At 45.5% G+C, this 16,963-nt stretch overlaps 1 protein-coding gene across 9 annotated transcripts in view; it reads left to right on the top strand.

Moving 5' to 3' along the window:
• RYR3 (ryanodine receptor 3) overlaps positions 1–16,963 on the top strand; it is a 1,450,647-nt gene that overhangs the window by 813,042 nt on the left and 620,642 nt on the right. For all 9 annotated transcript variants that reach the window (XM_069208992.1, XM_069208994.1, XM_069208991.1 and 6 more), the window contains one exon: positions 9,742–9,804. In XM_069208992.1, the coding sequence (XP_069065093.1) occupies positions 9,742–9,804 (63 nt within the window). The remainder of the gene's footprint in view (positions 1–9,741; positions 9,805–16,963) is intronic.

Below are 16,963 nucleotides of genomic sequence, written 5' to 3'. Positions count from 1 at the left end.
TGGCTGCCCAAAGAACCGTGGTCCAAGCGCTGGTTATTTCTAGACTGGACTACGAAAAAGGTGCTCTATTTGGGTGCGAATAAAGAAGTATTACACAAACTTCAAGTTGTTCAGAACTCTGCGGCCAGGCTTCTTTGCCAACTTCCCAGAATTGCTCCTACTTCTGGTGCACTTCGTGAACTACATTGGCTAAGAATTGAGAATCGCACCAAATTCAAAGCCCTATGCTATATGCATAGAATTAATACAGGCCTAGCTCCCAACTACCTTAAAATCTTGGTCCAACAATATCGGCCCTCTCGTTCACTTCGATCCTCCAATCAACAAAAATTCCAGGTGCCCAGAATCAGACGTGCCAAAATGGGGGGACGTTCTTTTGCCTTCCTAGCTCCCTCTCTCTGGAATTCTCTTCCTTCTTACTTACGTCATGAAAGGGTGTTCATTAGATTTCGTAAGGAGCTTAAGACATGGCTCTTTAACCAGTAACCGTCCAAGCTGCTCTCCTGATCCTGCCTTGTCTTGCATTGTCTTAGGCGCCGGGAAACCTCCGGGTAGCTGTGCGCTATATAAATTCAATAAATAAATAAATAAAATAATAAATAAATAAATAAATAAGTTGTTTTCTTCCAACAGTCTAGTGCTGCGGTCCGTGAACACTGCATGCCTTTTGGGCTGCTATTCCCATACTCTCTGGGATATTGTCGCACAAGTGATGCCTAGAGTTCCAGAGGAGGCCCGCACTGTCCTTTCCCAAGCCATGACAGACAGGAGTGACGCAGCAAAGTTCATGATTTGTTGTGGACTGGATACGACTGACTCTCTGGGCAGATCGGTTGAATCGATGGTGGCATTGAGATGTCATGCCTGGCTGAGAACATCTGGCTTCTCAAGGGATGTCCAGCAGTCTCTGATGGACATGCCCTTTGATGGCACACATCTCTTTGGAGAAAAGGCGGACTCAGTGCTCGAGCACTTCAAGGATTCCTGAGCCACGGCCTAGGCCCTTGGCCTTGTTCCTGCTCCTAGACCCCAGCCTTCCACCTTTCGCCCTTTTCGTGGCTAGAGAAGGGGCACCAACCGCGTTCTTTTCCCCCTGGCCATCGACCCGCGCATGATGTACAGCCCCTGCGCGGCCGCGGACACGAGGTCCCATGCCCCTGGGGAACAGTGAGCCAGCAGGTCGCCCAGTCCACCCCGCCCCCTCCTCAGCCTCCAAACCTTCCTAGTCCAGGGGTACACCAGGCACCAGTTGGTGGCAGGATTCGCCATCACCTGCCCCAATGGCAATTCATTACCTTGGATAGGTGGGTTCTCCAGATTGTCCGAAGAGGCTACTCCCCCCCCCTTCGAGACACCTTCTCCAGCCATGCCACCTTCATACAATCGCATATCGGAGGATCATATGGCGCTTCTCCATGAGCAAGTCCAAGCCCTTTTGGCCAAAGGAGCTATAGAGAGTTGCCAGAAGTAGGTCATGGTTGCTATTCCCACTACTTCAAGGTGCCAAAAAAGGACAAGGGTCTTCGTCCTATCTTAGATCTTCGGTCACTCAACCTCTTCCTCGGGAAGGAGAAGTTCAAAATGTTGACAATGGCTCAGGTCCTATCTGCCCTGGATCCCAGAGACTGGATCCAGAATGGTAGCGTTGGACTTGCAAGACATATTCTTCCACATTCCCGACTTGCCGGCACACAGACGTTACCTACAAAGTTCAGAATGTTGACACAGGCTCAGGTCCTATCTGCCCTGGAACCCGGAGACTGTATGGTAGCGTTTTTGTTTTCCAAGGCGCATGCTTCCGCATTCCTGTCTTGCCGGCCCACGGACGTTAACTCCGATTCGTGGTAGGTCCTGAGCACTTTCAGTTTACCATGCTCACTTTTGGCCTTACCAGTGCCCCTCGGGTGTTCACAAAAGTGATGGTAGTGGTGGCTGCTTATCTGCTCAGGTTAGGGGTCCTAGACTTCCTTTACCTCGACGATTGGCTGTTGAAGGCGAACTCGCCCCAGACAGTCATCTCCCGCCTCCAGACTAGGCATTTGCTGGGGTTCACTATCAACGTGCTGAAGTCACACCTGACTCCTTCTCAGACGCTCCCTTTCATCGGAGCTGCTCTGGAAACAGTACAGTTTCGGGCGTATCCTCCTGAAAAGCGAGTCCAGGAGATTCGGGCTATGATACAGATGTTTCAGCCTGTAACCTTGATTTTGGTGAGAGTGACTCTGAGGCTGCTGGGCCTCATGGCCTCCTGCATCCTGCTAGTTCAAAAGGCCAGATGACATATGGGGGCTCTGCAGTGGGACCTGAGGTTCCAGTGGGCGCAGCATCAGGGGAATCTCTCCGACAAGGTCAAGATTTCGGAAGGAACTGCAAGAGACCTCCAGTGAGGATTGGGTCAAAGGCAGATCCCTCTCCTTTCCCCAACCAGATCTTACAGTAGTGACAGATGCGTCACTCCTTGTATGGGGTGGCCACATGGGAGAGGCAGAGATCAGAGGCCTCAAGTCTCCGGCAGAAACCGGGCTCCATATCAATCTTCTGGAGCTCCGAGCAATTCCACTAGCATTAAAAGCATTTCTTCCCTCTCTCAAAGGTAAAGCAGTGCTGGTGTTTACAGACAACACCACTGCGGTACTGCAACACACAAGGCGGAGTGGGGTCGTGGACCCTTTGTCAAGAGGCTCTTCGCCTCTGGACTTGGCTGGAACATTAGGGCATTTCCCTGGTGGTTCAACACCTCGAGGGCTCCCTGAACGCCAGGACAGACAAACTCAGCTGATGGATTAGTGGTAGATCACCAATGGCATCTCCATCCGGAGGTGGCACAAGGTCTCTTCCTTTAGTGGGGAGAACCTTGGTTAGATTTGTTCGCCTCCGTAGAGAACGCACAATGTCAGCTGTTTTGCGCATTGGAGTTTCCAAGGCCGCACTCGCCCGGCAACGCTTTTCGTCACGAGTGGAATTCAGGCCTCCTGTACACCTTTCCACCCATACCACTTCTGCCCAGAGTTCTGAAGAAGATCAGGCAAGACTGGTCCCAAGTAATCCTGGTGGCTCTGGACTGGGCACGAAGAGTCTGGTATCAAGAGCTGTTGAGCATGGCCATTGCTCCTCCAATCAGACTGCCTCTTCGGAGGATCTTCTGTCACAGCAGCAGGGTAAGGTCATACACCCAAACCTGTCCTCCCTCCGCCTCCTTGCGTAGAGTTTGAGCAGCAACAGTTGACGTCTTTTGACCTGCCACCCCAAGTCTGTAAGGTTATCTTGGCAGCCAGGCTTTCTTCAACCAAAACCGTATACACCCACTGTTGAAAGAAATTTGTGGCATGGTGCATCGACAAATCTTCCAGTCCTCTATATGCTCCTCTTTCTCAGGTCCTTCTCTTTATTCTTTCCCTTGCCCAAAAGGGCTCCACCCTGGGCACCCTTAAGGGATATATCTCTGCTATCTCTGCTTTCCTGAGGATACCAGATCAGCCTTCTTTATTTAAATCTCCCATTGCTGGGAGGTTTCTTAAAGGCCTCACACATCCTTTTCCTCCTATCCCATTTATTGTGCCCCAGTGAGATCTAAACCTAGTATTAACATACCTTATGTGTTCCCTGTTCGAGCCGCTTCACAACTGCCCTTTATGGCTCTTAACCATCAAGACTGTCTTTTTAGTTGCCATCACCTCTGCCCGCAGAGTAAGTGAGCTCCAGGCTCTTTTATCTAAACCACCTTTTCTGGCAATACATTCTGACCAAGTGGTACTTCGCAAAAGGGCTTCTTTCCTACCGAACGTAGTGACACCCTTCCATGTCGGGCAGTCCAATACCTTGCCTACCTTCTATGCACCCCCACATTACTCACCTGAAGAGGAGAGACTCCACTGTCTGGACCAAAAAGAGCGTTGGCGTTCTACCTTGATCATACCAAAGACTTCTGTGTGGACAATCAACTCTTTGTGGGATATGTGGTTGCAAAGGAGGGGAAAGTGGCGCTGAAGAGGACTATTTCACGATGAGTGCTCTTATGCATCAAAATGTGCTATGCTCTGGTTAAGAAGCAACCTCCTGAAGGTTTGCATGCTCTCTCCACCAGAGCTACTGCTGCTACCACAGCACCAGCATGGGGCATTCTAGTCCTGGACATCCGCCAGGCAGCAACGTGGGCATCTCTGCACACTTTTACCAAACAATACTGCCTGGACAGTCAGGTCCGCAGGGACGGCTACTTTGGCCGTTCGGTCCTGCAGGACTTCTTGGTGTGATCTTGAATCGCAGCCCTCCACCGGGAATGGTATTGCTCTGGTATCTATTCAAAGGTAAGGAATCTCCAACTAGAAGTCTCTATCAGATGTACAAGTTAATTACCTTCAGTAACTAAATATCTGGTAGAGACATATTCTAGTTGCAGATTCCTTACCGACCCGCCCATCCTCCCCGTACTGCGAACTGATTTCTAGGGACAGGAACTTCCCTTTAAGGGCCCTAGTTTTGGCGCACCACTGTGTTCTTCATGGCTCCACGCTACTGGCGTGGAAAGTCGTGAAAAGAAACTGACGTCAGTGTGCCGGGGTGGTGCCTATATACGACTGCAACGTCATCACGGCAAACACAACGCCCGCAGAGTCTGCCGATGCCGCCTGATGGAGCGCAGAGGTACTGCTCGAAGAAAAATCTCCTGAAATAGACTGATGCCTGAGGGAATTCAAGGGTAAGGAATCTGCAACTAGAATATGTCTCTACCAGATATATTGTTATTGAAGGTAAGTAATTTGTACTTTAATTCTTTCACAAACCTTTTTAAAGGACATGGAGAAAGAGAATTAGGGCAATGTAGATACATAGGCTGCAGTTATGTACATATGAAAACTGACGCTGCCCCTTTTATGGTTCACAGTCCCCCAGTATCCTATCATGCCCAGCAAGTAGAAGGTACCTCACTTCTTTTTTCTGGCTCCTAGTGACAGAAGCTTGGAGCACTGAGTTTGTCTTTTTTGGATTTTTTCCACTAACACTCTTTACAAATTTCATTACATCCAGCTTCACTCATAGTCTTTAGATGCCTAGAGTATTTTCCTGTCAGAACAGGAAAATGTATTTTTCGGGCAAATAAAATGTCATCTGTATTTTCCAATGGCAGAAAAGTCCTTCAAATGGATCCCCCTCGAACACAGAAAGACCGTCACACACGCCCTCATCACCAGCAAACTGGACTATGGCATTGCACTCTATGGTGGAATCAACAAGAAACTCATCCGCAAACTACAAAACATCCAGAACGCCGCCGCCAGACTGGTCCTTGACCTACCTTGACACTGCCACATCTCGCAACACCTGGTTACACTGCACTGGCTTCCCATAGAGAAAAGAATCACCTTTTAGATCCTCACCCACGCACACAAAGTCCTCCACAACACCGGACCAGCCTACCTGAACCAGCGACTCAACCTCCACGTACTCCACACAACCCTACTCTCAGCCCAGCTCTGTCTCGCAGAAGTACCTCACATCATGAAAACCAGAACAGGAGGACACTCCTTTTCCTACCTCGTAGCCATCGCCTGGAACGTCCTTCCTCTCTACATCAGACAAAACACCTCCCACCTCAGCTTCACGAAGGAACTGAAGACATGGCTTTTTTAAGAACCACCTCACCGGTGAATGCTACCATCCCCCACATCCCCCAGAGCCTTGAGACCCTAACGGGTAAGTAGTTGCACTTTACCAGCATTGATTGATTGACTTATTGAGAAAAATGCTAAATTAGATCCTCATAATCTGTGTATACTCTGCCTTCCTGACAGTCACTGCAATGTCAACACCGCAAGACCTTTAGCAGGTGTACCCTGTAAGACAGAGAGAGAATTCACCTCCATTTGAGATGGGAACTGCAATGCCATTCCAAGGCTGTAAATGAAGATAGGACGTCAAAGAGCGGAAGAGGGTCAGTCCTTTACCAGGGCTCTGCCACCACCCTCTTCGTGAGAGTGGGATCCAAAAAGAGAAGTCCATAAAGATGACGACATTCCCGTTCAACTACGAGGACTACGATGGTGAGGTACAATGGCAACAAGCTCATTGTAGGGGGATGGGTAGCAACACCTATCGATGTTGAGACACAGAGGATCAACATCATGCAATACTTTAACATTGAGACATTCTGTTGTGGCCTTGGGTGCACAGAAGGTCCACTCTACTAATCTTTTGTCCACAGTTCTTCCAGACAAGGAGAGAAGGACTCTATGGGACACAAAGTATGTGATACAGCAGCTACAAACATACAATCTGCAACTGCCCTCCTAGACAGATATGACTGATCCCCATGGGTCTCTCTACAGCAATTTGCGGACGATCTTTCAGGAGATGATATAGAGGATTTTATTGAAGTTATAAATGAGGGAATGATGGTACAACAGATTCACCTTAAGAAGACATTCTCTGCTTCAATTAACAGCTCTCAAAAAGGAGTCTCACCCTTCTCTGGCACCACTTTACTTGAGAGTCATACAGACAATGAGATGGCTTGTGTGAAAACCGGGATGAAGTCCCTAAAAGCAGTTGGACTGGAGAAAAGTAAGGTGCAGAAGAAGCATTCTTACATGCCCTGGGAACGGCGCTATTATTCTCAGAGGGTACAGCCTCATCAATGAACTCTAAGTCATCTAGAACAACAACAGCAAGGACCGTTCAAACGAAATCAAAGGTGACAACTAAAAGAAAGAGGTGGTGACCGAACAGCTCAGGCAGGAAACCTCCTACAGGTCCCATACAATGAGACACTGCTTCCCCTTCTTCCATTACCCACTTTGGTAGGGGGAAGTACTGCCAAATACCTGGAAAAGCGGAGTTCCATCACAAAAGGCACATTGATTCTGAATATTGTACAGAATGTTTACTATCTCAGATTCATTAATCCTCCAGCAGCTACTGCACCAAAAACATCCAGATCTGGAAATGCTGCAAAAAGAAGCAAACATTTTTCTGCAAAAGCAAGCAGTGGAGCCTGTACCTTTTCCCCAAAGAGAAGGGAGAATTTATTCATATTACTTTTTTGTGAAAAAGAAAGGTCCACAAAATAAATTTGCACCCCTCCTAGATATAAAAGTTGCAAATAAATGGCCATGGAGGATGAAATTCAGAATGCTAGCATTAAAAATGTATCCTCAAATCCATCGAGGGTAATGGTTATGTTCCATAGATCTTCAAGATGCGTACTTTCATATTCCGATAGCCAGAAGGCACCACAAATTCCTGAGATTCGTGCTTGGAAACAACCACTTACAGTACAATTTACTCCCTTTTGGCCTCAAATCAACCCCCTGAACCTTTTCAAAGTGTATGGCTGTGGTCACTACATTTATAAGGAAAATCAAGATCTTCTATCCATATCTAAACAACAAGTTCATCAAGGCTTCATCGCATCAATAGGCTTGGCAACATTGTCACATAACTGCCTCTACTCTCAAATGATTAGCTCCACACGAGTCAACAGCAACTAAACCTCATTGCCAGTGCAGTCTTTTTTACCTAGCAGCAACTATTGATACCATAAAAGCAAAAGTGTATCCTTTGGACGAGAGACTGTTATCCATACATCTGAAATGTCAAACTCTAACAAAAGCTTCCCATCCAACGGTGAGACAAGTCTTATCTCTGCTGGGTTCCATGGCATCCTGCATCTGTCGAACACTGAACACCCGCCTCCATGTGAGACCACCACAAGAGTGCCTGGAAGACAAGTGAAGCCAATATTCAAGAAATGGAGAAGAAAAGATCACTTCCCCTCTAAGTGAAGCAATCTCTCAGATGGTGGTGTAAATTAAAAAATCTCCTTCTCAAAGCCCTTTCATCAGAAGGTTCCATCACAGGCAATAATGACTGAGGCCTCCCCTTCAGGTTGGGGTGCAAATATGGATCACCTTCAGATACATGGAAAGTGGTCCACGAAAATAATGATGTACCATATCAACCTTCTAGAACTGAAAGCTGGTCACTTGGCCATAAAGATTTTTAAAACCATCTTTCAAGAAGGACTCCCTCCTTGTTCAGACAACAAAACAATGATGTTCTATTTGATCAAACAAGGGGGAACAAGGTCGAGCGTTATCGTTGGTAACAATATGGAATTGGTTCCTGGCCAGAAACCTAGGGATCACTGCATCCCATTTACCGGGCATCCAGAACACAAGCGGACTACCTCAATAGATCTGTTCAAGACAATCATGAGTGGGTCCTCAATGACTCGGTCATTCATAACGTCTTCTGCCCTAGAGTTTTCCTCGTATAGACCTCTCTGATACCGCAGAGAACAAAAAATGCCCAGACTTTGCCTCAAGGCTCTCCCAACCAGGGCCAAAGAGCAATGACCTATGGATCAACTAGTCTGGCAAATTTCTCTATGCTTTTCCACCTATAACCCTGATTCAGCAGTGATCATCAAGCTGTCTTACTCAGGAGCCAAAATAATTTTGATATCTTCAGAATGGCCCCAACAGTTGTACATCTCAGAAGACCACACATGAGGCTTCTGTGCAGGCCAGACCATCTCATGAAGTTCGTAGGCCAGATTGTTCATCCCAATCTTCCATGTTTTGAGTTTGGCAGCATGGCTCCTGAACTCATGCAATATGGCCACTTGAAGCTGGCACAAGAATGTATGGAAATTCTGAAAGAGGGTAAATGTTCATGCACACGAGCCTTATATTCATTCAAATGGGAGATATTTTGTGTCTGGTGTTCTGACAAGAACGTTGATCCAACGAGGTGCCAAGAAAGAGCTTTAATTCCATTTGTACTTCTTATTGTTTACAGTTGTTTTCTGTTAAAGTCCATTTGGCAGCTATTACTGCCTACAGAAAATATATTTTTTCAAAATTCCTGTTGTCAAAGACATTTTAGAATGCGTTAAAAAAGTGTTTTAATGCAACCCTCCTTTTTAGGAGTTAAACATTATGCTTTCATGTCTCATTGCTTCACCTTTTAAACCTTTCCATAAAGCCTCATTACAATATATTTCTTTGAAGGCCACTTTTCATGATGCCATCACATTGCCACGAAGGGTTAGCAAGATTCAAGCTTTATGCTCTCATGAACCATACAGAGTATTTCTTAAGCAGTGAAGTAGTTATGTGAACTCAACCGAAATTCTTACCCAGAGTAGTTTCAGATTTTCATGTTAATCACAACTTATCTGAATGAGTATAGTTGCAAACATGTAGAACAAAAATAGTGAGAAATTAAACATGCCTGTAGATAACTAGTAATTTGTTGCATATATTACTATGAGCAGTGTGATGTAAGTCAGTTTCCAAAGCAGCTTCATTATGTGTGGTAACACGCAGAGAGATTGCTGCTTTCCTGTAATGAATTAAAGCTGTGCGAAAATAAACGTGCTCCCATAAATGCTCCTCTCTGCTAATGACTTCATTTCAGGGAAGCAGTTTCACTATTTATGTAGAACTTGTATTTCTGCCACTGGCCTCTCCATCACACTGTCTGCCTGCCCTGTCAGGCATTGTGATGTCACAAATCAACTGTAATAATTTATTACTTGAGCACCTCCACCATTTTCTTATTACTGTTGATAGTACAGCTAGGCAGGAATAAGAAAATTAGAGGCATGGATTGAAGGATACTATGTATGATATGTGTATTTAAAGTAATATTTCGCAGCAAGTGTTATTCAAAGGTGTCATGATTTATTACGTTTCTTCACCAAAAATCATTTAGTTTTTCTTCATTATTTGATTCCAGGGAAATGGCTACAATCCAAGCCCTATTGACTTAACTAACGTCGTTCTGTCTCGGGAGCTCCAGGTTAGTTTGAATGGTATTGATAATTTGTAAACAAAATATGTATTGCACATGAAGTATTCAGCTGTGTGGTATGAAGATGCTCCCTGCTGAGTATTCTTGGGCTGAGCTTTGGTGGATTTTCTAGGCAGACTCCTGGGGAATCCTCAAGATGTCAGCAATGCAAAATGATCAGGTACTGGAAGGGTGGTGTAGCTTAGGCTTCCTCTGGGGTCTCTTTCCTGGCACTTGGCACACAACAGCAGTGGCGGCTCCTCCTTCGCTGCAGATCCTTTCACAAGGAAAGGATAATAAACTCTGTTTATTATCCTTTCCTTGTGAAAGGGGTGAGGCATTGGGGGTGACGAGCAGAGGGGACTCAGAGTACATGTGTGTTTGGCCGGCTGTCTCGGGCCGGCCAAACACACATGCGCACAGGTCTCTCTCCAGCCCAGCAGCTGTGTTGAGCAGGGGCAGGAGTGGCGGCAGGGCAGGCCGGGAGCTTGTGCCTGCAGTCAACGGTGAAGGAGCAGAGGGGCGGCGCGGGAGCAGAGGTATGTTTTTTAAAAATGTTTTTTAAAAATGTTATTAATTCCTCCCCCCCCACCACGCCTGCTGTCCTGCCCCCAGTAACCCAAGCAAGCCGCGACTGCACAACAGCATATGTTTTGCAGTTGCAAGTACGGTGCATATCGCTTTGAATGGCCTGGGGACCATTGTATCTGAATTAAAGGCCCAAGACATGGTTATTTGCTGATGCCTGAATGGAGGGCTGGAAAGTTCAGGGATCTCACCGTATCACAGTTCTGACAGATTTTTCTGGGCAAGATCTGGATCTGGTTGACCCAGGGAAATATTCTGAATCTGTCCTGGCATAATTTTCCTACACCTGTACACAATTCAGCAGTGTCAGCACGGTGTCTGCATTCTCTTCAGTGCAACAGCCTACAAGCAGCGAGGGGGCTTTCTTATTTTCACTTCCAGCTGGGCACAAACAAAGGCCTTATTTAAAGAGCCATCAGCCCTTCTTTTGTTAAACTGTCATCCTAGCTGGGAGGCATATGGAGCCTAATACCTAGATGCCAATGCAATAGAAGGAAGCAAAGGCACAAAGCTTATCACTTCACAAGTACTTTAGAGAACCCAGGACTTGGGGACAAGTTTTTGACTTTGACTATCTAAGAGGTGTACATGCAGTGTAAGAATCAAGATTTATATATGTGTACGAGTAATTACATTAATAATGATTTATTTTCACAATATGTATGGTAGTGCTAATGTTACAACTGTGAAAAATGAATAAAAAGACGATGAAAAAAAATAATGATTTAAATGGCACCTACTAATTTATTGTATTTTCAGTTGTTTAATAGCACTACTCATCCCAGTGTAGGCTGTTGGAGCGATTTACATCCTAGACACAATAAATCATACGTGCGTAAATCAATGTACAAGATATGTTACTTAAGACAATGAGGGTTATAAGGTTCAGGAATCACATATCATCAACACTTGTAGACATTATGGCCCTCATTACAACTTCGACGGTCTTCACAGAAGACCGCTGAAGTGGCAGGCGCCAGTATACTGCCAGTGCTGGCGGTATTTCTGGCTCTCTATTTGGACTTTTCTGCTGGGCCAGCGGATGGTAACAGTGTTACCGTCCGCTGGCCCAGCGGAAAAGTCACATCAACATTGCTGCCGGCTCTTAATAGAGCCGGCGGCAATGCTGATGTGCAGCGGGTGCAGTAGCACCTGTCACACATTTCACTGCGTGAAATTCGGGCAGTGAAATGCGCGATGGGGCTATGCCCGAGGGCCCCTGCACTGCCCATGCTAAGTGCATGGGCAGTGCAGGGTCCCCCAGAGGCACCCCAAGTTCTCCTTACAGCCAGCCTTTCCATGGCGGTGTTTACCGCCCTGACCAGGCTGGCAGTCGGGGACTCATAATCCCCAGGGCAGCGGATTATGGGGTATAATGGTGGGGCCAGTGGTATGGCCATGGTTATTGCACCACGGGCATAATAGCTGGTGGTACACAGCCAGCCTGTTGGCGGTGTTACCACCAGCTTACCGCCAGCCGCCAGGGCCGTAATGAGGCCCTATATGTTAACAGTGAACAGTCAAGAGAAACACAAAGTCAGGATATAAAAGGTAACACAGTAGTTGGGGTTGTTTGTACTAACAAGACTTTATTAATTCCAAGAGGGCCCTTCTTTGCAGTACTAGAATAACCACTTTGTGAGAAAAAACAATAAGGATCTAAAACCTTGACTTTATAGTTTGCATGCAGCTCCTTGATGCTGGTAAATACATTACTGTGATATATATGAGAAGGACATCAACTTATGAACTAGAAATAACAAAACAATCTCAGTATCAAAAGTATTAGCCCACTTTTCCATCTGCATAAGATACAAAACTGTGATGTACCAGTTATACAATGTTCTTGGCAGCAGAAGCATTGGCACTCTATGGTACTTTCTGAGTCAAAACAGGAATTGGACAAAGCACAAAACTCTCCGAGGCCTGCATTAACCACCGGAGTTATCTTACCACTATTATAACCCCCTCAAAATTGTATGGCACACAAAGGGCTTGATTTAGTTCTTGGTGGAGGGGAATACTCCGTTACAAACGTGATAAATACCCTATCTACCGTTTTGCGATCCCATTATCTCCTGTAGGGTTCATAATAAGACGGATGGGATATCCTTCATGTTTGTGAGAGAGTATTTCCTCCGCCAAGATCTAAGTCAGGACCAAAGTTCTCTGCAGCAGGTGTCTTAACCCTGTAAGATATTTTCAAATGCAGCCTCTTTGTGACTAATATACTAAGTTAGAACAGATTTGCTGACACATTTGTCATTGTTTCCAATTTCTTTCTAGCAGATTTGTTAAAATAAATATTTAAGTCAAGTGTCTGACTTTGCTTTTCAAGGTCTGCCCCTCATGACTCCATCCCCTTTCCTCTGACACACATACACCCCCAATATATGGGTTCCAGTAGTAAAATCTTTCCAATTCCAGCACTACCTGTATGTCATATCATGTTAAAAATATTTTGGGGATGAAAAATGTTTCTCCAGGAGTTAGAGAGGATCTGCATGTTATAAAGCCAAATCTCAATGCTGCCTGCCACAGATATGGTAGTTTCATATCCAGAGTAATACTGTCTACCTGTAATAACCAGGGGCATAGCTTCAGTGGGGGTTTGGGGTGTGACACCCCCAAAATAAATGCATTCTTTCCTTGGTAGTTGGGTATGGGTGCCCCAAGTCAGGTCTGTATCTTTGTGAAAGTTTTGTCATGAGCCAAGAATGAAAGACAAAACAGTGACCTTTGATCTAAAAAGGAGAAAGAGAGAGTTTGACAGAGATACCCATCTGGTAGTTGACTTTCAAAATATGAAACCAGATAACATGGAATCAAGACCTGGCTTCCCTAATTGCCCAAATTGTGTGATCCTAGGCAATTTTGCAGCATGGATGTAGTCTATATTCCTATACTTTGCATATTCTGTCATCTAGTGGTTGAATTCGGAAAGTACTACTTGCTTTTATTTTAACTTGTTCTTTTTAATGGGTGTGTGTGAAATCAGATCCCGCTGGCTTCGGCTACAACCCACTTTGTGTGTGTGCATGCTCTCAGATTTTTTTTTCCACCATGGAGATCGGAGGTGCCTTGCAGTCTGCGGGAAAAATACAGCAGCAGAAAGATGCAAGAAAGGAAGCCCACCAGAAACATCAAGCAGACAGGTAGTAAGAAGAAAGGTTGTATTAGGAGGGTAACCTTGAGCTAAGCAGCTTGTTTGGCGCTGCTCACGTTATTCCTCATGGAACAAGGCAAGTACCCTTTCCCTGCCTTTTTAAATACACTACCTCTTGAGGTATTTAAGAAAGGTTTTGCAGGGAGCTGAAGCTTCATCTGAAAACCATAAAGGACGAGGTAAGAATTTGCTCTTTGCTATGTAATGGCAGCTGAAACACGAGAAAACTGCTCCATGCATGAGCGCAAACCCTTTAAAAATACATCACAGACGCATTTAACAAATTTAGTAAATATCAACATGTCTAACATGCCTGTGCTTACCTCAATGTTCTGTTACACACTTCGTATGCTGCTTTATACTGCTTTAGAACATACTTTAAAGGTTTTTATACGTGCATTGAAAATACAAATACTAATTTAAAATAAATAAATAGTTCTTCTGTAGAGAATTTCCATTTATAGTCATAAGCATTGAATAGTCCCGTCCTCATGTGGGGACCACGGAGCACTTCTGAGAAAATTATTATGCTACAGTGGCCCCAAATCTTCACCTTTAATTAAAAAAGGGGCCAATAGATTGCATCTCTATGTAATTTGATGTTGTTTTAGTAAAAACTGCATAAATGTCTTTTAAAAAACCCTTTTTTGGAGTAACAGAGAGATGAAGCAATTTAAGACAGTGTAGCCCCATAGGCTGCCGTTATATGAGTGAAAATAGAGCCTGTGTCTTTAAGAAGCCATAGACCACCAGTATCCCATCATGCTGAGCAGGTGACAGTTGCCTCAGTTCTATTTTCCAGCTCCAGCTGACAGGATCCTGGAGCACTGACCTCAACCTTATAAAAGTTGTTTTTTTTCTCCACAAAGTCCTCACAGATTTTGTTGACAACTGTTTTGCTCAACGTTTTTTATTTCTCCCTAATAGTTTCTTCATGTTTTAACTGAAAAGCAATTTTTTTTGTCAAACAAAATGCCATCCTTGTTTATCAAGCACCCTGCCTGTGGGAGAAATAAGGCCAAAACAGACCCCCATGAAGTCCATATAATTTCCCCTTCCTCAAGTCAAGTTCCTGAGTTTTGCCAACACTGAAAGAGACAGGGAGAAAATCCGACTACATGGCACGGAGGATCGGCAAAGGCAGACAACTTCACATGAAGGAGGGACCTCTGCGTGAGGAGAGGGTCAATCCTCTACCAGGTCCCTGCCAGCTGTCTCTCTTACTTCCAGAAAGAAAACGACAGCGCAGAAAAGACACTGGTCTCGGTCAACATTGAGAGGATCGACGTCGATGAGAGATACTGCGCCTACCCGTTCACCATCATCGATGTCGAGCAAGCAGCGAAGAACAATGCCGACATATGACAAGTCGACGTCGACACACAGACCTCGTTCGACATCGAGAAATTCATCTATACTGCAACGTCGTCATCACTCGCCATCAAGGTCCTCGTCGACACGCCATCATAGATCACCGTCCAGGGCAACTGAAATGTCGAGGGCAACTTCATTGTCTAAATGCCGCCGTCAATCACCATCAATGAGTAGATTGAGGTTGAGGCATCAGAGGAGATTGCTGTCGAGTCATAGAAGATCAATGTTGAGGAGTCTTTCACCATCTGTAACATTACAGGAGGCAAGAAAAAGAGGAGACACATTTATTCTTCTCCTGATTTAGAATATTCCATAACATACTCCCCTTCCTAAAGTGTTAAGCCTTGTTCTCCTCCATCCTCATCTCCTCCTCACCTCCGCCTCCACCAATACCTCCTCAGCCAACTCCGAATGTGCCTGCTTCACAGGCACCACTCCTGCAACCATGGGACACTCCCAGATCAAGGTCCAGGTTACTCCATCACTTCAAGTAGGCACCGACATAGATCAAGGCGCTCTTCGGCTAACTGCCATGGTCATCATTCTTGCCACTCGCATTCCTGATCTTACCATCGGACTACTGACACATCCTCCACTTCAACTGGAAGATATTCACCAACACTGTCTGACTCTCCACCAGCTCGAGTTTCACCGGTGGACAACATCACAACTTTTCAGGAGCGGTTGGTGAGGGGAACTGCAAAACTAAATATACCCCTGTCAATTCCGACCACTACAACCTCAATTATTTTTGTGACGCCTCAGCACAGAACAGCATCTCAACTGCTACTTCCACTGGTGCCATGTCTCCTTGAGCCAGCCATGGATCTTTTACCGACTCCAGCCACAGTTAAACTGGCCCCATCCAGACTTCATAAGAAGTATCGCCCTCCGGAGCAAGATCCTGCTTTCCTCCGGACAGATCCTACACCAGATTCGGTGATTATACTAGCGGCGAAGAAACAACATGCCACTCCTCCCACCTCTACAGTACTACCAGATAAGGAGAGTCACAAGTTGAACTCCTTAGGTCATAAACTGTGCAGTTCCTCAGCAACCTCCATAAAAGCAGCCAGTGACACTGCCCTTCTAGGCAGATATGATAGGTCACTGTGGGAATCCATGCAACAGTTTGTAGAGCATCTCCCCAGTTAGAGAGAGAGGATTTTATGGAAATCCTAAATGAAGGTTTGATAGTATCCAATCAAGTTATTAGTGCTGCAGCAAACTTATCCATTTTAGAGGCACACAAATATTGACACGGGGTTGCTGTCTGTAGACATTCTTGGCTCCGTCTTACTACCCTCAAACCAAAAGCACAAAGGAAAATAATAAATTTTCCTTTCTCTGGCACCACACTATTTGGATGTCATAGGGATGAGGAAATAGCTGGAATGAAGACGGAGATGGACACTCCAAAGGCAGTCGGCTTAGAGAGGCCCAGGGAACAAAGAAAACCTTTCAGACCGTACCAAAGTCGTACCTATTCCCAGAGGTTTCAGACTCCTCATTGGTATCAAGGGCGTCAACAAAGTGGCACACAACAACAGCACCAACGACTCTATCAGTCATACCGTCAAAAGCAGTCTAGAAGGAGATCTACCCAGCAGTTTACTTCCCCCTCTTCTGTTACCCACTCCAGTAGGAGGAAGCATCCAACATTACCACAGAGTGCCAAAACATCACTCAAGACGCCTGGGTTCTGAATTTTGTTCGCAATAGATACTGTCTCAGATTCAGCAGACCCCCACCGTCCATTCCGCCAAAACCATCCAGATTCCAAATCTCACAATTACAAGCAGAGGTAAACATCCTCTTACAGAAGCAGGAGGTGGAGCTCATTCCTCCTCTCCAACAAGGAACTGGAATCTATTCCAGGTACTTCTTTGTCAAAAAGAAAGAAAAAAATCAATTCAGACCCATTCTCGACCTCAAAACAGCCAACAAGTGGACTCGGCAAGAAAAGTTCCAGATGCTGCCTTTACACCAAATTTGTAACCAATTACACCAAGGGGATTGGCTTTGTTATTGATGTTTTGT

The sequence above is a fragment of the Pleurodeles waltl genome, chromosome 9 (genome assembly GCF_031143425.1).
Source record: "Pleurodeles waltl isolate 20211129_DDA chromosome 9, aPleWal1.hap1.20221129, whole genome shotgun sequence".
Classification (NCBI taxonomy): domain Eukaryota; kingdom Metazoa; phylum Chordata; class Amphibia; order Caudata; family Salamandridae; genus Pleurodeles; species Pleurodeles waltl.
This window is presented reverse-complemented; position numbering and strand designations above follow the sequence as displayed.